Source organism: Phoenix dactylifera, chromosome 13 (assembly GCF_009389715.1).
Source record: "Phoenix dactylifera cultivar Barhee BC4 chromosome 13, palm_55x_up_171113_PBpolish2nd_filt_p, whole genome shotgun sequence".
Taxonomy (NCBI): Eukaryota; Viridiplantae; Streptophyta; class Magnoliopsida; order Arecales; family Arecaceae; genus Phoenix; species Phoenix dactylifera.
In genome coordinates, this window is record NC_052404.1 from 11,751,536 (window position 1) to 11,776,648 (window position 25,113).

The 25,113-nt window shown below is 38.9% G+C and overlaps 2 protein-coding genes across 4 annotated transcripts; one reads left to right on the forward strand and one right to left on the reverse strand.

Moving 5' to 3' along the window:
* Positions 1-939: 939 nt before the first annotated feature.
* On the reverse strand, positions 940-20,840 carry LOC103721992 (protein TRIGALACTOSYLDIACYLGLYCEROL 2, chloroplastic-like). 3 transcript variants are annotated; one of them, XM_039133103.1, is made up of 6 exons: positions 19,708-20,817; positions 18,808-19,340; positions 17,016-17,345; positions 5,114-5,229; positions 2,343-2,433; positions 1,730-2,257 (listed from the first exon to the last, which is right to left on the reverse strand). In XM_039133103.1, exons 2-6 carry the CDS (start codon positions 19,315-19,317, stop codon positions 2,165-2,167), a joined length of 1,140 nt encoding a protein of 379 aa, XP_038989031.1. In that variant the 5' UTR covers positions 19,318-19,340; positions 19,708-20,817; the 3' UTR covers positions 1,730-2,164. The 3 variants fall into 3 exon arrangements, 2 of the variants coding, with proteins under 2 accessions (XP_038989032.1, XP_038989031.1); XR_005514597.1 differs by having other exon boundaries at positions 1,889-2,257; positions 2,343-2,578; positions 18,808-20,828; XM_039133104.1 differs by lacking the exons at positions 1,730-2,257; positions 2,343-2,433 and adding an exon at positions 940-1,245 and having other exon boundaries at positions 18,808-20,840.
* Positions 20,841-22,034: 1,194 nt separating this feature from the next.
* On the forward strand, positions 22,035-24,647 carry LOC103700543 (glucan endo-1,3-beta-glucosidase-like). Its single transcript, XM_039133170.1, has 3 exons — positions 22,035-23,063; positions 24,059-24,347; positions 24,448-24,647. The coding sequence occupies exons 1-3, from the start codon at positions 22,035-22,037 to the stop codon at positions 24,474-24,476; spliced, it is 1,347 nt and encodes a 448-aa protein (XP_038989098.1). The 3' UTR covers positions 24,477-24,647.
* The last annotated feature ends 466 nt before the right edge of the window (positions 24,648-25,113 follow it).

Consider the following 25,113-nt stretch of genomic DNA (forward strand, 5'->3'; position numbering starts at 1 on the left):
ATTCCGCAGGGCCTCGATCGTGTTTTGTATTCTGATTGCTCGTAGCGTACTCACTTCCATGTGCGGTGAAACTCCAGTTTACCAAAAAAAAAAAAAAAATCACAGTTTCTATCAATTGTTTTTAACTAGTTTACTTGTATATTATCATAAACTTTATTTGTTGTTACAGAATGATATACAACATCACGAGCTTATTTGTTTGGGCAGGAAATTGGAGGAGTAGTTCATTGGACTGGGCTTATTTAAAATCTTAAAATGTTTTTTTTTTTTTTGGTGGGGGAGGTGGGGTGGGGTTAAACACAACTTAAGAATGCTTTGCCAAGACACAGCTCTTTGACATCCCTCTGTTATATTATTCATCAATCTAATGAATCTAGCATCTTTGTCATTAGTAAAGCATTTATGTCGTTTGTATTCCTCAATACCATTATATGCAACGGCCACTTTCATATTTAGAGTAGCCTTGTAATATGTTGCTAAGAGAGGAGCTGCGTCGATACGGTTTCGAACGGGGCTACGACAGGTCTTTCCCTATTTTTTGTGTGTCTTCCCTAGAAAATCTATTCTTTTGATTCTTTTGAACGGGTTTAGCTGATTTTGATTCCGTATAAAAATTGCAACCAGGAATGGTCAACTTTTGATGATCTCAATGTGCATATCGTCTCATTGCACTAAGTAATTCTTTTTCCCTTTCTTTGATACCATTGTTGTTTATTTCTCTAATACTGAAAATTTGGTGAGTATGCTGTGTTTTAGGGTTCCTTTTGTTGAATGTGGGTGGTTAATATGGTCAAATCAAAAACCCATTTCAGTGCCGATAGTTAATTGTGCTCTCTTTTTAGCAGATATCCTTCTTCTGAGATTGGAAAAGAGGTAGGCAGGTAGCTAGCTGTTTCACTGCAGGTTAGCACAAAAGATGACAGTACTGGAACCATGAAGAAATGGGCATATTCCCATTAGCTGTTCCTTATTATTATCCAGAAAATTCACATTTTGTGATCATTCAGCGACAGCCAATCCACCAATGTAAGCTACTATTAATTTGTGTTGTTAACAGTCATTCAACAAATTTGATAATTCAAGTAATATGAATCTGTACCTAGAAAAATGCCTGATTGCTTTGCAAAGTCCCCTGGATCTATTGCTATATGACCATGGCATCTCTTGCAAAGTACCTGAACAGATTTGCTGATACCACATGAAAGGCGAATTCGAGTACTTCTCTCCTGTTGGCATTTCAATAACCTACACAACAAGAGGAATTCGACGGTAAATCGGCAGGTCATACCATCAGCTTTCTTTTTCACAAAGCCTGAGACACATATAGCCTAACATCTTGTAACAGGAGTGCAAATACATTGCGACAACGAAAGGAACACTACATATCATTTAGTGATCCCCGGCAGACTTCAAGTCGACAATAATCTGGAGTTACTTATTTGGAGTGCTCAATTTGGCCCTAGCTTCAATATACTCTTGAGTTATAGGTGCTACAGGGTTATGGTCAGGTCAGACAAATTATTTTCTTTTTAGGCATTTCGCTACCACATCCTGCCCATGTTCTAACGCAGGATGAAAATTTTTTGCACAGTAACGACTACATCAACACTGAAAACAAAGAATGGCTGCAAAGATCTTAGAAGACAGATGAGACAAAATCCTTGTTAATAAGAACAGAGGATTCAGTAAGATGATTTGGAAGTCAGCAAGCAATGTGATTTACCAATGCTTTCATAAAGAATTATATGTGGTATTGCAATATAATTCAATTCATACCGAGTTGCACTTTGGAAGGTGCAGCACAGAAATATCTATGCTTTGGAGGTCTCACTGAATCATCAAGCTCGGTAACTTCGTACATACCAACTCACAATACAGAATGGTCAAATATGAAAAGAAGGGCAAATTATACATGACTAATCAAAGTCATTCCCACAAAGATTGACAATTCCAATAATGAAATAAAAAACTAATCAAAATTTCTTTTTTTATTCTTTAGAGAAACAGATTATGTGTCTTAGTTCTCTCTTTCATACTACAGATCCGAGACCTGTACATGTGCCTGGTGCTTCTTCCTGCTTCCCCTCCCATATGTAACTTTCTGCTGTTAAAAGCTTAAAGAAGTAGTCCAGCTGGAACCAAACACAGTTGGCTTCAGCAAACTTCACAAGAGTCTGCTAAGAGACTTTATTAACAACTTCAGATTCAGCCTTGCAGCTTCATCACCCGTGAAGCCTGAGATGTCAGAGCTTATACTCTGCAAATTTATTAGAGATTTTTAATATATAAATAAAAACTTTTAGCACAGAAGTAGGAAATCAGAAAGAGGACAAGGGCCCCACCTCAATATTTTTCAGTGTGAATATAAAAGCAAAAATAGACTGCCTGATTAGTTCACCATTCTCAGGAGTTAAAAGAGCAGACTGCATCTTTCTGCAAGATCATTAAGGTTAGTAGCTAGTGACATGCGCAACCACCATGTTCGACCAAGTGCAGCACATCTCCACCTTTCATGAATAAGAGTTTTTATCTACTCATATTTGAATTTCTCTAATCCTTGATTTCCATCTAAATTCACCTTGATGGGAACAAAAAGGAAAAAAAATATGCAGCATAATACTTGAAATAAAGTCATATTGAATACTTATCTTAAAAAAGATAAAAGACATAAAAATAATATAGTGAAGACTGAATAAAAAAACAAACAGAAGGCACATTCAAAAAAAAAAAAAATCTAAGCACGTAGTCGAGCACTCAAAACTAAAGTAGGTGTACATGTATTTGAAAAAAGTTACCACTCTAGCCTTCAAAGTAATTATCTGAATGATTTGAATTTTAACATGTTTGAAAGATGTAAAACAGAAATAGAGACCATCTAGGCACTTATTGGGTAGGTGTGCTACAATTGATGCAATTTGAATCCAGATTATCTAGATTTTTAATGGATAAGCTCACAAGTTTGCAGAGTCCAAGAAGAAAACTAAGCATCACAAAATTACAGGAAACAACCTTTTACAATTACTTCTGCTCTGCATGGTTGAATTAGATTATTTGAATCTTTTCTCTGAATCTGTTATTCCCCACATGTTTATCATGAATGAATTCCCAGAGAGTGCAGACATAATCAACTTCGTTCTGAGGAAATTGTATATTAACTCCATTTTTTCTCAAAAGGATCACTAGTAATTCCCAGAAAACTCTATTACTAGTATAGAATAAGACCAAACTTCAACCTGATTGGAAATAGGAAGGGCTATGATATGCTGTGAAATTTACCAAATTTACTTACTGAAAATATCCACAATCTCCTCAAGAACTGAAATCTATGACATGGAAGACATGATGGACTATGGAAGAAATACCTAATCCAACAAGTTATAAAAAGACAAAGCAAATAACCAGCAAGACCTATTACCTAATCCAACAAGTTATAAAAAGACAAAGCAAATAACCAGCAAGACCTATTCTAACTACAATGGTTCAGCTTTATCATAAGTGTGATATATGTTTGTCAACCCTCTGTAAATTGGTGCTTATTTCATGACAATGCACAACAGGTCAAGAGATGGGCCTGCCTAGAATCCAGAAAAATCATTTTGCAAGAGGGGGGGTTACCTTGACATTAGCAAGAGTCTAGAGACTCTAGACAAAAAGAAAATAACAAGTAAAAAAAAAAAAAAAGAAAGAGTGAGAGAGCAAAAGTTCCATTTTCCATTGGTGTACTACAATAGTGAAGAAGGTTACTCAGAGGGGTGCCTTAGTTCTGCACATTAGCATAAATTGGAGCCTCACTTTTGCTAAGGCTTTGCCAGAGTGATGTCAGTATTTAGATGATTGAAGTCATACCAACCACATTAATCAAGTCTATACATAAGGCAAAAGAAAACTCCACTGAAGGATTAGCTCAACTACCAGTCTTATTTCCGTTAGAATGCATGATCAACCACACAACTAAGCATACTTATAGATGGCTTGGGTTACCAGAAGATGAATTAGATACCATTTAATGCATCAGACATTAAAGTTTCTCTCAGAAAGTATGGCCCTAAATCGAGCGGAATAGAGGAAAAGGATTCATGTTGCCAATCCCAACTAGTTTGGCATTGAGACTTGTTAATTAGTAGATATTAAAGTTTGAATCCAAATCCAGAGAAATCCCTCATGGCTATATCTTTCAGTTCAGAAAATTATATTAAAAACTCGATAGAGTTAAAGAAGAGTTTTTCTTGATTCCCAAGGAATCGCTCACTAATTTTAGGCTGTTCTGTAATTTTCAAGATGGTTTATGCCAGCTAACTATAAGAAACTACAGCAGACCAGGCCTTCAGTTACATGCAAGTGTTAGCTGGACTAGGTCACAGGCACAAAAAGAAAAAGGAGGTGTGCAGCTACAGAAATTCTAAGGAACTATTTTAGCAACAGCTTGTTTTGGTAACCGTACTTGGACATCCATAAAGAGGATCTACTTGGATAACTGTCAGAGAAGTTGCCAAATCCCTTCTTTTAAATACTAATTTAGTTTTCAATGGACTGAAACCAAGGTCACTCAAAAAAAAAAAAAACCAACAAAAAGTTGCTCAGACTAAGGGCCATATGAAGAATCTGTTTCTATCAGAATGCAATGCCAGCTATAATATGCAATATTGAGTAAAACTACAGATTTATCATAACCAAAAACAATGACTAAAATCTATAAACTAAAGTAACCTTCAGACAGCAATAATCTTAATTAACCTTAAATCTTGTCATCACCAAACTTAAGCTAATTCCTGTAAAGTGTAATACTTGACTGAATTTATAAAGGGCAAAAGGAGATGAGTTTTAGAAAAGCCTTGAAGATCAATACATGCCTTAAAGGGTCATGAACAAATTTAAGCATTATTTTTTCAAGAAAAATGGGAAAAATAACCATGCCGAACCCCTTAAAACTACCAAAACAACTCTAAGCACGTATACACATGCAACCTGATACAAATTCTATTACGTCACCACTCAAGCAATTTATGAAGAATTCAAGCATCAATAGACTTGTAAAAACATATGATAGAAGCAAGATGCTATAAAAATCAAAAGACAATAGCTGGCCTCGAAAATTGAGGTTCACTTATTGTACCTCAAATCCTCTGTTGCATCAGCCAGCGTTTTGGTTAAACTCTCCACATCCTTCAGCAGAGCATTATCACGAACCTCGATAAGCAAAGGTTGTATATTTTCAGCCAAGGCTTCAATCTGTTACATCACTACAGCAGAAATCTATGCATGTAAGCATGCCTAGCTGCTTTTAATTTATGGATCATGCTTATATTCTTAAACACAAAAAGAACAGTTGACGGAAAAAAAAATATATGGACCCATTAAAATATTGAGATTTTGCATGAAAAAATGCTCCTTCTCTTGTGAAGTCTGCTTGAGGTTGAGAGGAAGCAATAAAAGCTGTGATAGAGAGAGTGAGGATGATAGTGTTATTTTGATGATTAACAAGCAATTATCTAGAGCATGCTATAAGTTAAATTGATACTTCATTTATAAGTTCATTACTCTCAGTACATTTGTTTAATTGAGAATATATATATGGTCTTGTTCATTTGAATGAATCTAACCTTAAGAATGCAGCAAAGTGTGGATTGAGTCGACCCATAGGTTGATTGGGTCGACCCCGGCACATCGAGGAATCATCTGGCACACTCCTGCAAAAGTGGCACAAATGAACAGTGAGTTGGGTCGACCCAAGGTAAGCATGAGTCGACCCAACCTCCAAAGAACCTCAAAACGCAAAGGAAGAATGCTCTCTGGATTTTCTGAGAGGGTCGACCCAAGAAGAAGTTGAGTCGACCCAAGTAAACCTTGAGTCGACCCAAAGAAAGGTTGAGTCGACCAAAGTGAAGAAAGGCTGAAATTCAAGATTCTGAATTTCCTGAAGTTGGGTCGACCCAAGAAAAGTTTGAGCTGACCCAAGGTTTGAGTCGACCCAAAGAAAGGTTGGGTCGACCCAAGGCAACAGAAGGCTGAATTTCAAGTTTCTGTGTTTTCTGAGAGGGTCGACCCAAGGAATGTTTGAGTCGACCCAAGTGAAGGTTGGGTCGACCCAAGGACAGGTTGAGCCGACCCAAACACGGGCTGAACATAACGGCTAGTTGTGCAGAAATGCTTTTTGGACTCCCAACGGCTATAAACGGCTAGTTTCTTCAATCCAACGGTCAGAAAGGACTATTTGGAGGTTGGAGAAGTATTTAAGAGGGAGTATTCATCAGAGGAAGTAAGCCTTGGGGGAAAATACATCAAGTGCATTCAAGAGAGAACCCTAGCAAGGCAAGCCTCATCCAAGTGCTTCATTCAAGAATCAAAAGAAAGGGGTTGAGCAGTTTCAAAGAGGCATCAAGAGCTCCATCCTCCCTTGAAGAAGTGAAGCATCCTTGACAAAGAAGAGAGAAGCCACTTCAAAGCGATAAATATTTTCTAACTCTTCTTTGTAGTTTATATTGTTTTATATGCTCATTTAGGAGTTTGAATCTTTCTTTTTGTTTGTCAAACTACTTGTTGTAAGGTTTGTTGGTAAGCCCGTAAAACCAACATTGTAGGTTGTTGGTAAGCCCGTAAAACCAACGTAGGTTGTTGGTAAGCCCGTAAAACCAACGTAGGTTGTTGGTAACCCCATAAAACCAACGTAGGTTGTTGGTAAGCCCGTAAAACCAACGTAGGTTGTTGGTAACCCCGTAAAACCAACATAGGTTCTTGGTAAGCCCGTAAAACCAACATAGGTTCTTGGTAAGCCCGTAAAACCAATTGTGAAGGTTTGTTGGTGAGCCCGTAAAACCAACATAGGTTCTTGGTGATCCCGGAAAACCAAATTGTAAAGGTTTTGGATTGTGAGCCCGGAAAACAATCCTACTGTAATCCGAGGGGTTATAGTAAAATTCCCAAGGGGACGCTTGGGGAGTGGACGTAGGTGCCTTGGGGTGCACCGAACCACTATATATCGCTGTGTTTGTGTTGTGCTTGTTCTTATGCTTATTCTTGCATTATCTTTCATCTTTACTCTAGTTTAATTCATTCAAGTAATTTATGAAAGCATTCACCGCACTTAATTACGAAAGTTTTTAAAAGCACTAAAATTTAGAAAAACCCAATTCACCCCCCCCTCTTGGATTGTCACCTTGGGCAACAAGTGGTATCAGAGCAAGGTGCTCTAATAGTACCCATTGATCTCACAATCAAGAGTTAAAGATTATGACAACCCAAGTGGGATGTTCTATACGAGAGGGACAATTAATTGATAGACCACCTCTATTTAATGGCACAAACTACACTTATTGGAAAGCTAGAATGAGGATATTCATTCAAGCTTCAAACTATGAATTATGGTACATCATTACCAGAGGCCCTCACTCACTCTCTCACACTATTAATGAAAAAGACTTAGCACAATTGAATGCTAATGCTATGAACATACTATATTGTGCTATCCATGAAACTGAATTTAATAAAATCTCTGCATGCTTATCTGCTAAGGAAATCTGGGATACTTTAGAAAATATCTATGACAATATTCAGATTAGCTCACATGTGCTTCAATTACATACTAACAGTGAGCCTGCAGAAAACGATGTTGAATCTCCCAATCCGGAAGAAAGAACAACAAATGAAGAATTCGGTGATGAAAACAAGGATCCATACCCAAACACCAAAAAATTCAAAAGCTTCCTAAAGACAAAGAAGAAGAGGAAGCAAGAAGAAAGGAAGAAAGAGATAAAAAGCAAGAAAGCCTTGACCAAGAAAGAGTCAAGCAAGAAAATGAAAGTGAGGAGCAACAATAATGACACTAGCTCCAAAGAACTACAAGAGGTAACTAACTTATGCTTTATGGCACAAGAAGATAAGGTAAAATCTGAATCTGATTTCACACCTAATGAATTTCAGGAAGAATTCTCTTATGATGAACTATTAAATGCTTTTCATGATTTGTATGGTGAATGTAGAAAATTAGCTACGAAAAATAAAAATCTTAAAAAGATAAATCTAGAAATGTCAGAAGAAAGAAATTCTTCTGCTAAAATGAGAGACAAATTAAACTCTGAGAATGAACGCTTAAGATTAAATTCGGAAGAATTGATTCAGAAAAATCAGAATTTAATTAAAGAAAATCAAAACTTAAGTGAAGAAGTTAACCAATTGAAATCTTTTATTAACAAATTCACTGTAAGTTTAGAAAGATTAAAAACGATGTTTGAAAGCCAACATGCTGTTTTTGATAAATCAAGACTTGGTTGGATTCCTTTGCTCAATAATAAACCCCTAAAGAAAAAGGTTATCAATTCGCCAAGCAAACCATCAAATAAGATAACTTATTTCAAACATAAAAAGATTGGGCATAAAAACTTTACCTATGGTTCTAATACAAGCAAATCAAATGATAAAATTATTACAATTAAACAGATTTGGATTCCAAAAGGAACCATATGCACTAACTCCCAAAGACCCAAGCAAGCTTGGGTACCTAAAATGAAAAACTGAGATTATCTTGCAAATGTGTCAAAGCAGCCCTTGAAACTCATGTGAAACTCTTAATTGGGTGCCATGGCACGTGACTTATAAATAAATTTTATTTCATCATTTGTGAATGTAATTTAAATTGTCATTTTATGTCTTGATATGCTTAACTTTATAAATTCAGTTAGGCTATTGAATATTTATTAAATGCCTTGTATGTATGACAAATCTTATCTACACGATCTTAGCATGAAATTTTCTAGTGCTTGCATGATGATAAGAAAACAATGAATGAATATGTATAACTTTCTCCTTCAAGTTTTCAAAATCTAAATTTTCTCTCTAGTATAAATGATAGATGCTGATTTCATGCCTTCATGTTAAAACTTCATTGAGCATAATCTTTGTATCCATGATTAATATCCTTCTCTAAAATTATCTCAAATTCTACTGATTAATTGTAACATGTCATGCTTAACTTGATCATAAAAATCTTTTAAAGCATGAATATTAATTCTTTTAAACTATCACTCATAAGTCAAAATAAAATCCTAATTGCTCTAAAAGAAGATTGCTCAACTCCCTGAAACATGATTATTAGTGTTGAAAACTAAATCATAATCAAAATTTTTGATAGAAACAACTGTTTAAGATAATTTGATTAAAACTCAACTTGTATATCTTATTGATAATTATCTTAAGCAAATAGAATCTAAGCTAAATTAATTCTGAAAATAAAAATTTTTTTTTGACCTTGATGAATCCTTCTATTGCCTCACATGCTTGTCCTTGAACCATTTTACTTAATGAAGTTATCTCTTTAGTTCAAGTGACTTGTGCTTGCTTATATTTAGACAATCTCTTGAGTAAAGTGACTTAATATTCAATTATTGTCATATCTTATGTTGAGTCATCTAGCTAAGAAATATATTGTATGAATGTTTTGTATCTTGAAGAAACTAATGACTTTCCTTCAAGAAAGAAAAAGATTTCATTAATGATACAGGATTTATGAGCAAGAAATTTCAACTTGAAGGACACCTCGATGAAAGATACAATAAACATTTCTTTGCAAACAAAAAAAAAAAAGGAGATTTTCTTCAGCCAAGGGTGTAAAGAATCTAAAAGGTATTTGGCTTGAAGAATGCTAAATGCATTGGTAATCTAAACCCTTCTCTTGTGAGTTAGTTGAGCAAAATTAATAGTCTAAAATTATATGGTAGCATGATTAAACATTTAATTGCTAATCTTCTTGATATCATGCTTCATTCTCATGTTAATGATAATTGTTTCATGGTATGATTAAATTGAAGTTCACTTTTGCCTGTATAATGCATAACCATGAAATACACAAGTTTATGCCTCAAGTTTCTAATTCAAAATAACTTGTGATAAGCTATGAATCATTGGGCATAATGAAAATGCTGTTTGCATGATATATATTTATATGCAGCATATTAGATTAATTCTTTATTCTGCTCTTTCATGTAACTACTTGAAAATAACAAAAAGAGAGAGAGATAAAGAAAAAGAAAATGAACATTGCTCAGAAGAAGTAAAAGCTAAGTAAATACTCCAATCTTAAGTAAAAGCAGCGCAAGCATAACATATTCAGCATATTTGTGAGACTTGTGTGAACATTCTTTTGGAAGGGATAAAATCCGTAATTAATTATATTTAACTAGGGAGAGTTTGGAGTGAATATCTTGTTGCTAAAGAGAACAGTTTAACATTTCTACATTGCTCATTATAGGGATGGTGCCAATGGGGAGGCTAGTGGTAGTACCCGGCACTATTTGACCCAACTATTCGGTGTAGGGCATATTAGGGACGGCACAAGAGGGAGGCTAGTGGTAGTACCTCGTGCCCCTTCCAACTCCACCGGATAGGGAGCAAATAGAATATAGAGCATAGAAAAGTAAAACCGAAAAATAAATGAAGATAATCAAAATGTTCATTGAATGGTTAAAGAAAGAAATTAAAAATTTGGGGAATGAATGATAAATAAATGAAAATATATAAGAAGGTTGTGAAAAATCAAATGAAGTTTCAATCACTTGAAAACACACCTTAAGGATAAAATCAGTGCTAAATTATATTTAAATAAAAAAAATTTTTATTTGAAAAGAATTGATTTTGATCCATGACATGCTTGTTATGTTTTGCATACTTTGAATTATATATTTTCAATATTCAGTTTGAAATGCTTCATGCTTGAATAATTTGATTGAAACATGTTTCTACCAATAGCAAATTTATTTTTCTTTATAACACTCATAATTTGGAATAGGCTTTAACTTTGTATACAAGTTTTTGCTTCACCTTTGACTTCGAAATAACTTGTGCCTCAAAGCCTAATGAAAATTGTTTTACTTGTATTCTATACTCATCAATGATATGTTGGATTTCTCTTGTACTCTCTTGATCAAAAATAAAATTTCTTATTAAATCGGTTCCAATGCTTGAATGTTTGAAAAATTACATAAAGAATTTTTCTAAAAATATTTTTGAAAGAAATTTTAGATTTGTCGTTCATGATCACCTTTGAAATCTGAAAGTTGAATATATTTATAAAAAGAAGAAGAAAAGGATAATCTGAATTTGCAAATTAGGCAGAATGAATTGATTATAATTTATCTTTCAACTTGCCTAACATTAGTACATAATGTCCTCCAATTTGTACCAAAATTCAATATGAATTACAAAGATTCTGGATGTGCTCTAATGTTTTTGAAATATGTGTTTTCAATCTTAATGATTTAAGATGAGCTACAATGTGAAGATACATATCTCAAATTACAACTTTGAAAGCCTCCTTGAGAATCTTTATGAAATTCAGAATCTGATTTTGTATAAAAGCTTAAACTCAATATGAATTTCTAGATAAAACTACAGCTTAAGAAAAATAGAATAATTCTGATGCCTTGATTGCTTGCCCCGATACGCATCTGAAACATATCATTTCTTATCTTCAAAGTGTACCAATATTGGTCTGAATGATGTGTCTTTCGATGATCTTGATTGCAAACAAATATTTTTAATATATGATTTTATTTTAATATTGAAAAGATTTATTGTGCTTCATATATTCATTGCTGAAAAACTATGACTAAGAAATTAATACTTTGAATATACACTCCTGCATAATTAAATGCTTCCATCAAAAAAAAAAACTAATTTTAAGAAAAGAGTGAATGATCTTAAGTCTAGAAATATTTCAGCTCACTCAAATGATTCTTAAAAGAAAGAAAATGTAAATACTTTTGAAAGAATTTGAGCTTCAAATGAATCATTTTCTGATTAATATTTCAGTACATTTTCTCAAAGATTAAGAGGAAGCATAACTTGTTCTTAAAAGATTAAAAAGAGTGATTGCTATAAATTTTGAATAATTCTAGATCACTCTACATTCTTGATATCATAAAGTTTCAGTTTTATTCACGTTTATCATTAAAATCTGAAATTCAACAAAAGATAAGAATAATTAAAGAAGAATGCATCTTTTAAGGGGGGAGCTTTAAATACTCAATCTCTTTATTGAAAATTATCTTCAAACTCTAAACTCTCAAATGGAATGATTAATTAAGGGGAAGAAAGAAAATATCAGAGTGAGAGATCATATAGAACTTAATCGTATAAATTCGCATCTAAAGATGAGACAAAGAATACGAAATGTAAAGTGGTACTAAACTTTGCGCTTCATTGAATATCTTTTGAAAGTTGGATTTCCATCTGTATTCATCGGTAAATCATTTATTTCTGAAAATTTAATTGAAAAGGATTCCATCTGTCTTAGTTTCAAAAATTTATCTTGGAATCTACTTATGAGTTCTTATTGGCTTGCACTTTAGTGTTTCAATCCTGAGCCAATTCATTTTAATTGATTTTGATGCTATGATCTTTAAAGGAGTAAAAGAAAATTTTTAAGAGAGCTCTAAAAGAACTTTCAAAGCCTTGAATTTTATGTATCCTACACTGCATAAATTCACGTTTTGGTATCTATGCCCCAATACTTTTATATCATGAAAGAACTTTAAAGTCATTAAGAATTAAGGATTCAACATAATCTTATATTTTTCAAGTATATAAGGTTTGATCTTTATTTGATCTTATACTATACTCTGAAAATTAATTAGATTGCTCTCATTTTGCTATATACTTAATATATTAAAAAAAAATGTTGGATTTTCATCCGTGCCTTTCTTTGAATATTACTCTTAATACTCCTTGAAATAACTTGAAAAAGATTCCATCTACACTTGATTTCAAAACTATCTTTGGAATCTACATTTTGAGATCACTTCTGGCTTATATCCTAAATATCTCATTCCTAAAGCCAAACACATAGAAATAAGATATGATTTTATTAGGGATCATGTGCAAAATGAAAACATATGTATTGAGCATATATGTACTGAAAAACAATTAGCTCACATATTCACAAAACCCTTGAGTGAAGATAGAGTCTGCACGCTAAGGAGGAAATTAGGCATATGTGATCCTTTTTATTGAAGAGATATAAAAGGGAGCAAGCAATCTCATGATACATTCCTCCAATTTCTAAAAACCCATGAAACATGAGTCAAACTTGTCATCTATAGATTTCCTACTCATGTATCATTGTCCCAGAAAGAATTTATAAGGATTGGAAGCAAGAAAAATTTTTAGAAGCAAAAAGGAAGAGAAAAGAAAAATTCTGCACTTGGGTCGACCCAACCCAGAATAGGGTCGACCCAACGTTGAGTCGACCCAAGAAAATTCTTGAGTCGACCCAACGTCGGGACCCCATTGTTAAAAGGGGGACCCGTGAGCTATCTAGGGCACTGTTTACCCTTTGTCCTCTTCCGAAAACCCTATTTTCCACTCTCAAATCTTCTCCAATCATCTCCAAACAGTAGATTACTTCAAGATCTTGGAGAAATGGGACCCGAGAGAGCCGTAGCCAAGCGATCCGAGAGAGTCTCACGATCTTGTTTAGAGACTAGGATATGTATCTGGTTCTCATATGTATTTGGTGGTTATCATGCATCTTTAAATCTTGATTGAGGAACATTGTACTTATTTTTATTTTGGATATTAATGTATGAAAATGTTCCTATTTTGATCAATGAAGTCCGAAGATTGTTTCTTATTGCATCTTTTCCCATATATATGTTTTTGATGATAACAAAAAGGGGGAGAAGAGAAGGAAAGAGTATATAAAGGAGAAGAGAAGAAAAGAGTATATAAAAGGGGAGAAGAAAAGATAGAGTATTCAATTTAAGAAAAGAAAGAGTATTTCATTTGAATTTGAGAAGTTAAGAAAGAGTATTAATTTTGTGAGAAAAGAGTGAATAAAGAAGTTATGAAAAGAAAAGAGAAATAAATGGGCAAACAAATTGAAAATCATATAAGAAAGCTTATACATCTAAGGGGGAGCAATTTGTAACAATGAAATTGTTTAAATCAAAAATCTCTATCACAATTCAGAATTTGGCACATAAAAATTCAGAATTTGGCACGCACCTCTCGCACCCCGATACATAGCCTGAAACTCATATTTTATCTCAAATTTTTGAAGTTTCATTGCTAATGAATTATAAATGAAAGGGGGAGCAATTCAAAGAGTCAAATTGGCAACATTTAAATGATATAGGGGGAGATTTCACTCTTATATATAAAAAGCTGAAATTCAGCAATTTAAATCCTTTTATAAACTGTTTTTAAAGACAAGTATCAATAGGCTTATATACTCTTTATTTTGTAATCATCAAAAAGGGGGAGATTGAGGATGATAGTGTTATTTTGATGATTAACAAGCAATTATCTAGAGCATGCTATAAGTTAAATTGATACTTCATTTATAAGTTCATTACTCTCAGTACATTTGTTTAATTGAGAATATATATATGATCTTGTTCATTTGAATGAATCTAACCTTAAGAATGCAGCAAAGTGTGGATTGAGTCGACCCATAGGTTGATTGGGTCGACCCCGGCACATCGAGGAATCATCTGGCACACTCCTGCAAAAGTGGCACAAATGAACAGTGAGTTGGGTCGACCCAAGGTAAGCATGAGTCGACCCAACCTCCAAAGAACCTCAAAACGCAAAGGAAGAATGCTCTCTGGATTTTCTGAGAGGGTCGACCCAAGAAGAAGTTGAGTCGACCCAAGTAAACCTTGAGTCGACCCAAAGAAAGGTTGAGTCGACCCAAGTGAAGAAAGGCTGAAATTCAAGATTCTGAATTTCCTGAAGTTGGGTCGACCCAAGAAAAGTTTGAGCTGACCCAAGGTTTGAGTCGACCCAAAGAAAGGTTGGGTCGACCCAAGGCAACAGAAGGCTGAATTTCAAGTTTCTGTGTTTTCTGAGAGGGTCGACCCAAGGAATGTTTGAGTCGACCCAAGTGAAGGTTGGGTCGACCCAAGGACAGGTTGAGCCGACCCAAACACGGGCTGAACATAACGGCTAGTTGTGCAGAAATGCTTTTTGGACTCCCAACGGCTATAAACGGCTAGTTTCTTCAATCCAACGGTCAGAAAGGACTATTTGGAGGTTGGAAAAGTATTTAAGAGGGAGTATTCATCAGAGGAAGTAAGCCTTGGGGGAAAATACATCAAGTGCATTCAAGAGAGAACCCTAGCAAGGCAAGCCTCATCCAAGTGCTTCATTCAAGAATCAAAAGAAAGGGGTTGAGCAGTTTCAAAGAGGCATCAAGAGCTCCATCCTCCCTTGAAGAAGTGAAGCATCCTTGACAAAGAAGAGAGAAGCCACTTCAAAGCGATAAATATTTTCTAACTCTTCTTTGTAGTTTATATTGTTTTATATGCTCATTTAGGAGTTTGAATCTTTCTTTTTGTTTGTCAAACTACTTGTTGTAAGGTTTGTTGGTAAGCCCGTAAAACCAACATTGTAGGTTGTTGGTAAGCCCGTAAAACCAACGTAGGTTGTTGGTAAGCCCGTAAAACCAACGTAGGTTGTTGGTAACCCCATAAAACCAACGTAGGTTGTTGGTAAGCCCGTAAAACCAACGTAGGTTGTTGGTAACCCCGTAAAACCAACATAGGTTCTTGGTAAGCCCGTAAAACCAACATAGGTTCTTGGTAAGCCCGTAAAACCAATTGTGAAGGTTTGTTGGTGAGCCCGTAAAACCAACATAGGTTCTTGGTGATCCCGGAAAACCAAATTGTAAAGGTTTTGGATTGTGAGCCCGGAAAACAATCCTACTGTAATCCGAGGGGTTATAGTAAAATTCCCAAGGGGACGCTTGGGGAGTGGACGTAGGTGCCTTGGGGTGCACCGAACCACTATATATCGCTGTGTTTGTGTTGTGCTTGTTCTTATGCTTATTCTTGCATTATCTTTCATCTTTACTCTAGTTTAATTCATTCAAGTAATTTATGAAAGCATTCACCGCACTTAATTACGAAAGTTTTTAAAAGCACTAAAATTTAGAAAAACCCAATTCACCCCCCCCTCTTGGATTGTCACCTTGGGCAACAGAGAGGAAGCAAGAAAAGCTATGATAGATTTTGTCATAGTAGTAGACATAAGGATGTTGACCAACTTCATGGAAGTGTCTCAAACTTACAGTAGCAGTCATCAAGGTTTACTTTCAGGACTTAGTATGATGTTTCATGAACATATTGCCACTTCAATCTGGTACACTCAACTAATTTACAAAATATAACCGATAGATTCTGCAAGCCAGGTAGAACCATGGAATTATTCCTGCATGACCAGCTAACCCAACTGGACTTAAAAGTCAAAGCAACATCTCCTGGCCATAAACACAAACTGGCAAGAAAGATTCAACATACAGAAAAGACAATACTGGTCCCTCTTTGAGTATTAAGAATAGATTCACAAGAATATTAAATACTTTCAGTATCCTAAAAGTCAACAGAAAAGAAACTAAGGTTTCCTTCACGACCTACTCATCCACAAACGAAATCAACTCCTCATTTGGCCATAAGAATGATTTACAAAGACTGATCATTTAAGACATGAAGATCAGAACTTCAAAATCAATTCAATTAGTTAAGACCTTGGAGACTAAGGGAAAAGGGAAGAAAATTTGACTGGAAAAATCAGATGAGCTGATGATGTTCTTTAATCTGGCTCGTATTTCTTAAATAATATCTAGATGTTTCACGCCTTCAATTGCATGGGTATGAGAAGCATCTTTTAATCTAAACTACAAGTTAGTCCTCGGTCATGATTACGCATCCATCACGAATACATAGTCCATTTACTCTGTCATGATCAATACACCACCAGAGTCACAGCAGAATGATCATAAAAAGAACTACTTCTTTGCTGATATTATATTGCATACAAGTTAGCAAGACAAGTGACTAATTTCAGTCTGAGATATTCCTCCAGAGACCCTTGTTATAGATCAGTATCCAATTTATTTTAATACAGGGTCTGTGGGGTGTGCGAAAACAGATAGATCACAACAGATTTTTTTATCATCTGAATAATAGAAGATGCTGTAGAGTTTTAAATATTATGTACAAATGAATAGACTATATAAATTTCCACACCTTTGCAAGGAGGGGTTGTGCTTCTTCCACAACAGATGCAACTTTTTCAGCCAATCTGTAGCTTTTAGAAACACCAATTTCTTCCATTTCTCGTCCAAGATGGGTAAATATTCCAACCAATTCATCCAAGCTTACCCCCTGTTCTCCTCTTATTCTCTCTCTATCACAAACAATAAGATCTTCTTTCGCACAATCTGGATCAAGGGGACCAGCAGATGGTGTGGGAAGTGGATCTCGTGGTGTAATATCAATCAGAGTCTCCATAAGAAGGCCAGACTGATTCACCTCAACCAAAGAATTACGAGGTACAATAATTTTGTCATCCTCAAACTGCCAAACAAAAGGTTAAGGGACTAATTATATATCAATTTCGAATATATGATCCATTATATAATGAAACTACTGCAGACACTTAAAAGTCTTTAATTATGTTAGTGCAAATCTTGTATATGGATTTTGAGCTCATTAATCATCATAAGCAAACATGCAATTGCTATTAAACCCTTCTCCATACCATGTTATTTACTATTTAAAACAAATGACAAGCTTTCAGAGTCTAAATCTTTTCTAAATGCAGTTTGCGAGTTTCACCAAAGAATATAGGGATGTCAAAGACTGTATTCAGATTTAATGCTATAAAAACCTGTAGATCTGAAAGACTGCCAATGGAATCAAAAGTTTAAATGCTGTTACTCTGCAGTTAAGGAAAATATGATAAAAATGAAGATGAACTTTAAGAGTAAACCATATTTCTGGTTCAGAAGATGGAAATCGAATCTCAGAAATCGGCTGACCTAATGCATGCAGTGCAATGGGTTTATTGGAAAGATTTTCCATTCTCTTTGATTGTAAAAGAGAAGTTTTACAAATAGAATGACACTAGCAACTCCTCATAGAACTCCCAGTTAGCTTGGCTGAGCATCAGTAGATGTAATCGCCAATGAAAACCAGTATACTCAGAAAATATTCATTCAGTATGATAAATAACATAACTATAGGATATATATGAGACATCAACAAGTAGTCTCATCACATTAAAATGCACTAAATTTAAGATTAAATCTATATCATTGGTTCCTATTCAAGCACAGATTCTTAAAATGGCAAACTGCATTCAAATAATCTCCCATTACTCCCATCAAATTTGCCATCCCTCAACTCTTCATCCCTCCTTCCTAGGGTCATTCTAGCCTACCATTTTATAAGAACAGGCCCAAGAAGCCAATAGTATTAATTTTTTTCCTGATCTACTGGCTTAAAAATCAATCTTTCATTTTCAGATCTGTAGATGATGGACAGTTGCTATTAAAAGAAGATCAAACAGGATCCTGTACAGGTCAAAGTACGTGAAACTAAGCTACAAACAGAAACCATTTGCAAGCATTAAACTGATGGAAATTAAAATGCCGAGAAGAATATGTTAAAATGTAGGTGCATATAAATAAAGACATGTATCTGAAGCGTTAATAATAATAATAAAAAAAGTAAGTTCTCTGAATTATCACAGTACAAGTTTAAACACACCCAAGCCTCAGTGGCAAATGCGATATCATTGTTACTAAGAAATGATACACTAGTAGAAACCAAAAATAATTTCCAAAATGAGTACCACAGGATAGATGAGAAGAATGTTATATGGAATCAAAATAAGTTGAATGAGTAAATAATCCAGTTTATAAAGTTCACTGAAGCCAAATAAGTGATCTGCAAGGAACTAATACGTAACAACAACCAAGGAATATCTAAATATTTTCACGTAAAGGAAATGTTTGATAGAGCAAAGCACACGCACCTCAACAGTTGCATCAATACTTTTCAAAGATGAATTGACACCAACCACACTTCCGACGGTCACCCCTCGTATCCTGACAGGGGTTCCCACGCAAATCCCGCAAGCTTGCGAGAATTCAAACACGGCATGATATTTCCTGAACCTTGACCTCACGTGGAAGCCCCTTAGCCACACAAGTGTGAGGGCAAGAAGAGCTGCCCCGGACACCGTAAACAGCCCGATGCCGCCCTCCCAGATGCTTTTCCGACCAAACGCAAAATCACTAAGTGGTCGCAAAGTTTGCTTCCAGATGGTCCCAGGAACTTCAAGCACAAGTGCCAGCGGGTTCCTTCCTCTTGGAGAAGATGATGGATTCCGACCCGCGCCCCCAGAAGGGCCAGAACTTGCCGTTACTTGACAAAGTTTCTTTGAAGGTTTGGTGGGAAGATGGGGGACAAAATTTTGAGAATTATGAAAAGGTGAAATCAAAGACTTACAAGAGGAGGCCTGAAGCCATGGACCGCCGACCATCTTTCCAGCACTAAATCTTTGCTCTGCCAATCGGAATTAGATCGAACAATGCGTGGATATTTCAGCTGTGAATTCAAATTAGCTTGAATCCAAGGGGAAAACTAGAAAGCAAACATGTGATTGAGATTTCGATTAAAATTAAACCTAATCAGTCAGCAGGAGATCGTACGACCAAACCCTAAAATGGGTCACGACATTCAAGAAAACATGAGAAGAGCTGAACGTAGAGAAGGTGCGATGCAAGAGAAACCGTACAGAACTAACAACAATGGTGCAAGTAGTCACTCGTAGTGAATAAAAGTATAAGACCCCTAGAGAACGAAAACCCTAGAGATTCAAACATCAATCAAAAATAGAATTCTTGAAGAGGGAGAAGGACATGGAAGCAACCTGGAGATGGGTTTTTTTGATCCGAACTTAGATTGAAAAGAGAGGAGAGGAATGGAGATAGAAAAAGAAAACTCGTTAGATTATTATATTGTCCTCCCTCGCTTCTCTCTCTTGGGTCCAACGACGGCGACGACGGTTGGTGGTCTCTCGCCGTCGCCGCGGTGCACCAATGACAAGGGAGAAGCAACGCCCACGAACAACAATCTCAAGCGGTTTATTAATTTCAGACTTGCGGACCATTCGGAACCGTTCGTACCTACAAGATGAGCGCTTTTAAACGGCTACGTTGGGTCATCAGATGTTTCGCTGTTCGATTCGTGCACCACTTATTTAGGTTAGATTTGTTAAATTATTCTCATCTCCAAGATAACATTTGATCGCAGTAATTTATCATAATTTCCCCTAGTTTGCGAGTCGACAGATTGATGGCCATATTTTATTATTAATAAACATTTTTTTAAAAAAAATAGTGCGTGAAATTTCAGGCTATCTAAACAGTATCCTGCCATTGCCATGAAACCCAAAGGTCTTTTTTTTAAAAAAAAATTACAGTTATTCAGCCACATCATTCTGTCAATTGTGGCACATACAGGATCCTATGTTTCTTAATGTAGCAAATCAGTATTTAAAGGAACTAAAGAACAGAACGGTTATCAGAGAACAACTAATATTTCGTTAGGAAACGTTATTTTGATATGATTCCACTTGGGGTGAGACTTTAGATGGGACATCTGAAGACAGCAGCATAACGATCGTGCAGAGAGAGGAGGCTACCTCCAATAAGGGTCAAGAGAACCATGGGAAATCAATCAGCAGTTGTGAGTTTCGTAAGTTTAGGACAGTGATTCACAGAAAGGCGGCTCCAGCGGCCGCCTCCTATCCAAAGGCAGCCTCGCCGCCCTCCGCGATCCGGGCGAGGCTACCTTCTTCCTCGCCGAATACGGAGCCCACCTCGTCGTTCTCCGGCGAGAACTTCCAGGTGCCATCGCCATTGCCGCGGCCCTCGACCCCGCTGTTGGTCGAGAAGGCTCTTGGGGACCGGGGGAAGAAGCTGGGATTGGGGTCGCGGAGAGGGAGATGAGGAGGAAGAGGGGAGAGGAGCGGGGGAGGAAACTAGGGTTAGCGTTAGGAGGCGGAGGCGGAGGCGGAGGCGGAGGTGGAGGTGTCGGGAAATGGGGCCGGAGGGCATCTTGGGAGGGAGGGAGACGGTCATGGAGACTGCTCCGTCAGGGCTTTCGGGGTTTTACGTTTTCCCCGTTTATTGGATGCCAATGGGCTGGACTGAGGACGATCCAACTCTAAAGCATCGCTTCTTTCTTTGGTTTGGGGCCCAAAGTATGGCTTCTTCATTGAATTTGGGCCTGTCGACTCGATCCAACAACAATGTTGTAGACGATCCTCTGCCGACTCTCACCTCCAAATCTGCACGGCGTTGGAGCACCGAAGAAGAACATAGCAGATGGTCTTCTCAATGTTTGGGCACAACTCTCAACACAGAGTAGTCCGAACGCCTCGCCTGGCTAACAAACTTTTGGTCGATAGACATCTCCATCAATCTACCACATGGGCTCCCTATTGATCAGTGCCTGAAGATCTCTGACCCACACTAATGACAAAAGAGAAGCAACACCCACGAACAACAATCTCAAGGGGTTTATTAATCTTAAGGGAGACTTGCAGTCCGTTCGGAACCGTTCATACCTACCAGATCAGCGCTTTTAAACGGCTACGTTGGGTCATCAGATGTTCGCTGTTTGATTCGTGCACCAAGGTGGTACTTCCGTTATTTAGGTTAGATTTGTTAAATTATTCTCATCTCTGAGACAACATTTGATAACAGTAATATATCATAATTTGGGTTGGACTGAGGACAATCCAACTCAAAAGTATCATAATTTGGGGCCGAAAGTATCGTTCTTTGTTTAATTTGGGCCTGTCGACTTGATCCAACAACAATGCTGTCGACAGATTGTTTAAGTCAACAACTAGTAGCCAAGCAGATCTAAGAATATCACAGTCTATTTTCACCACACAGATACAAGATAATGATATATCATTTTTCTGGTTATAGCTGTAAGGACGGCAGGAATAAATAAATGCCTTTCCTCCTCCTCCTCCTCCTCCTCAAGGTGCATCAGATGTCAGAGCAATCACGGTACGATTGCGTCATCACCAAAATAAAGTGCAACCAGTAAAGGAGCGAAGTCAAGAATAAATGAATGCCTTTCCTCCTCCTCCTCCTATTTCCAGTCCCTTCCCACGCAAAACCTAAGAATTTCGAAATAATTCAAACTCACTCTTCTCTTCCCATCTGCTTCCCCCAGAACATGGCGAAATCCGCCCTCCTTTTCGCCCTCGTTCTTCGCCTCCTCACCTCCGCCCTCTCCATTTCGATCGGCGTCAACTACGGCGCCGTCGCCGACAACCTCCCCCCGCCGCCCCAGGTGGCCGCCTTCCTCAAGGCCAACACCTTCATCGACCGTGTCAAGCTCTTCGACTCCAACCCGGACTTCATCCGCGCCTTCGCCGGCACCGGCATCTCCCTCATGATCACCGTCCCCAACGGGGACGTCCCCTCCCTCGCGAACGTCCCCGCCGCCCGCGCTTGGATCGCCAACAACGTGGCCCCCTTCCACCCGGCCACCAACATCTCCCTCCTCGCCGTCGGCAACGAGGTCATGGCCACCGCCGACCGCAACCTCATCGCCCGCCTCGTCCCCGCCATGCGTTCCCTCTCCACCGCCCTGGCGGAGGCCGGCTTCCCCGAGATCCGCGTCTCCACCCCGCACTCTCTCGGCATCCTCTCCGCCTCCGAGCCCCCGTCCTCCGGCCGCTTCCGCCGGGGCTACGACCGCATCATCTTCGCCCCCATGCTCGATTTCCACCGCCGGGCCAAGACCCCCTTCGTCGTGAACCCCTACCCCTACTTCGGATTCACGGAGAAAACCCTCGACTACGCGCTGTTCAAGCCCAACGCGGGGGTATTCGACCCGGTCACCGGCGCGAACTACACCAACATGTTCGACGCCCAGCTGGACGCGGTGCACTCGGCGATGAAGCGGCTGGGGTACGGGGACGTGGAGGTCGCGGTGGGGGAGACGGGCTGGCCGTCGGTGGGGGACCCAGACCAGCCGGCGGTTAGCTTGGAGAACGCCGTTTCGTACAACGGGAACTTGATCCGGAAGGTGAACTCCGGGAAGGGGACGCCGCTGATGCCGAATCGGACTTTCGAGACGTACATATTCGCGCTCTTCAACGAGGACCTGAAGCCGGGGCCCACCGCGGAGCGCAACTTCGGCTTGTTCAAACCGGACCTGACCCAGGTCTACGACGTCGGGCTCATGCGAGGAGGCCAGGTTAGCCCCACTGTTTTTTTTCTTCTAAATTGATCGATCAGGGTTCTTGAAGGGAATTAATTACCAGGGATATATACTGGTGGGAGGTATACGGCCCAAACGAGCCTGGTTCGTCGGCCAGAGCCTCCTCGGTTCTGAGGAACAGTGGGCCGTCCTGTCTCGTTTCCGGGGATTTTTTCCTCTTCCAAAAAAGCGAGAAATTTCTCTTCTTTTTAGGGAATTGTTCGGTCTGGTTCAGAAAAATTCGAACCAGCTTTACATTGTGTAGACCAGCGGTCGCAGCCACGTTGGTAAAATGGTGAAAGCTTTGATGAGCGCCGAAGTTACGAGGACAGTCCGGTTCGGGAACGGATTGAACCCATAAGATTACTGGGCTCGATCCGGTTGGAAAGCTGGTTTGTAGCCAGAGTTGAGTCCGAGGGTACGAGTCGGCCCTGCATGTCCTTCCGACAGACGTGCTTTTATTGCTGGACACTTGTACTACGTACACTAGGTTCGTGCACTTTCGTCAGCATATTACGTGTCTCTCTTGTCCGAGTAGCTGTCAGATTCAGATCTTTGGCACACGCTTTGACCCACATGTGACATGGCCGGGGTCACATGTCTTCCATATTCTCTCTCTTCCATTTTGCGTGCGGGACAGGGGTTGTTGCATCTTTCGCGCGACAGAATGATGGTCCCTTATGCGGTCGTTCGGAGTGCTCCGAGATTTGTGCAGGATGCAATCTAATGGTCGACGTTCGAAGGAAGATTAGCCATTCTTTCGTGCGAGAGATGCAACCCGAAGCTGTGCGTGCTTGTGGTTTTGCGTGAGGGTTTGAAACAAGCGACGCGTGTCTTTCGCCTGCAACAAGAAAGCACTAAAAAAAAAAAAATCCCCGTCGCTCTCTCTATTTTTGTATTTTTATCTATTTATTTATTATTTATTTATTTTTTTTTTTTTTGGGGGGGGGGGGGGGGGGGTGGGGGTTTGGTGGGGGTCGGCGACGAAGCAGTTCGCCGGTGGTGGTCCGGCGGCGGCACCGTCGTCATCGGGTCCACACGGGAAGTGGTGCGTGGCGAAGGCGGACGCGAGCGCGGAGGCGCTGCAGGCGAACATCGACTACTCGTGCGGGAGCGGCTTGGTGGACTGCGGACCCATCCAGGCGGGAGGGGCCTGCTACCTCCCGGACACTCTGGCGGCCCACGCCTCCTTCGCCATGAACGCCTACTACCAGGCCGCCGGCCGCCACGACTTCAACTGCGACTTCGCCCACACCGGCGTCCTCACTAGCGATGACCCAAGTATGTTGTCATCCTATCTACCTAACGTTCTTTCACACATTCACGGTAGCACCTTTTTTTTCTTTTTTTGACCATCTGTTACGTTTAAATATCTTGGCAGGTTACGAGAATTGCGCATATAGCTCATAAGGGACAGGCAAATAATTGCCTTCTTGGGCGGGCCTCTGGAGATGTCATCATCAATCATCCCGGCGTTTATTTATTTATGTCTATGGAGTACCGATTACTTGCTAGTCTCTGTTTCTCCTTCTAAAACGACTATGTTCAGTTCAATTTTGCCTGGCCTGGCAACTTTTAAAAGGCTCCGTGTGGGCGTGCAGTGAAACTTGGGCGAGTTGCGACGAGTTCAAAAGAGCTGGCCGGCACTGATTGGTAGGGAGAATTGATGATACTCTTGAACCGGAGTGATCCTTCTCTAAATCACAGGTCTGGTCGTTTCGTTAAAGCCTACAGCGCATGCAGCTCTGAGCTCCCTCGAGAGCGGTACAGAGTAGGGTCCGGCAGAGCCCCTGCTTTGGATGCATGCTTCATTCTGCTGCAAATCAATGGGAAAGCACGTTTGACAAAACATAGGTAGGGCTGGAAGTGGGCCGGGCCGGGTCGGGCCAAACCCCTACCCAAGCCCGGCCCGACTTTTTTTCCGGGCTTCGGGCCGGGCCGGGGCCCGAAAAATTTTTAAGAAACAATGCCCGAGCCCGGCCCGAGCCCATTTGGGCCGGCCCGGTTGGGCCCTAACCTGGGCCGGCCCGTTTGGGCCAGCTCGTTT

Bases quoted from the DNA above. Each gene is read 5' to 3' on its own strand.
- LOC103700543 (XM_039133170.1), top strand. From the start codon at position 22,035: ATGGCGAAATCCGCCCTCCTTTTCGCCCTCGTTCTTCGCCTCCTCACC. The intron at 23,064-24,058 runs GTTAGCCCCACT...GCGACGAAGCAG, and splicing joins GGCTCATGCGAGGAGGCCAG to TTCGCCGGTGGTGGTCCGGC. The intron at 24,348-24,447 runs GTATGTTGTCAT...ATATCTTGGCAG, and splicing joins CCTCACTAGCGATGACCCAA to GTTACGAGAATTGCGCATAT.
- LOC103721992 (XM_039133104.1), bottom strand. From the start codon at position 19,317: ATGGTCGGCGGTCCATGGCTTCAGGCCTCCTCTTGTAAGTCTTTGATT. The intron at 17,346-18,807 runs GTGCGTGTGCTT...TTTGTTTGGCAG, and splicing joins GTATTGATGCAACTGTTGAG to TTTGAGGATGACAAAATTAT. The intron at 5,230-17,015 runs GTGTGGAAATTT...GTGATGTAACAG, and splicing joins CACAACCCCTCCTTGCAAAG to ATTGAAGCCTTGGCTGAAAA.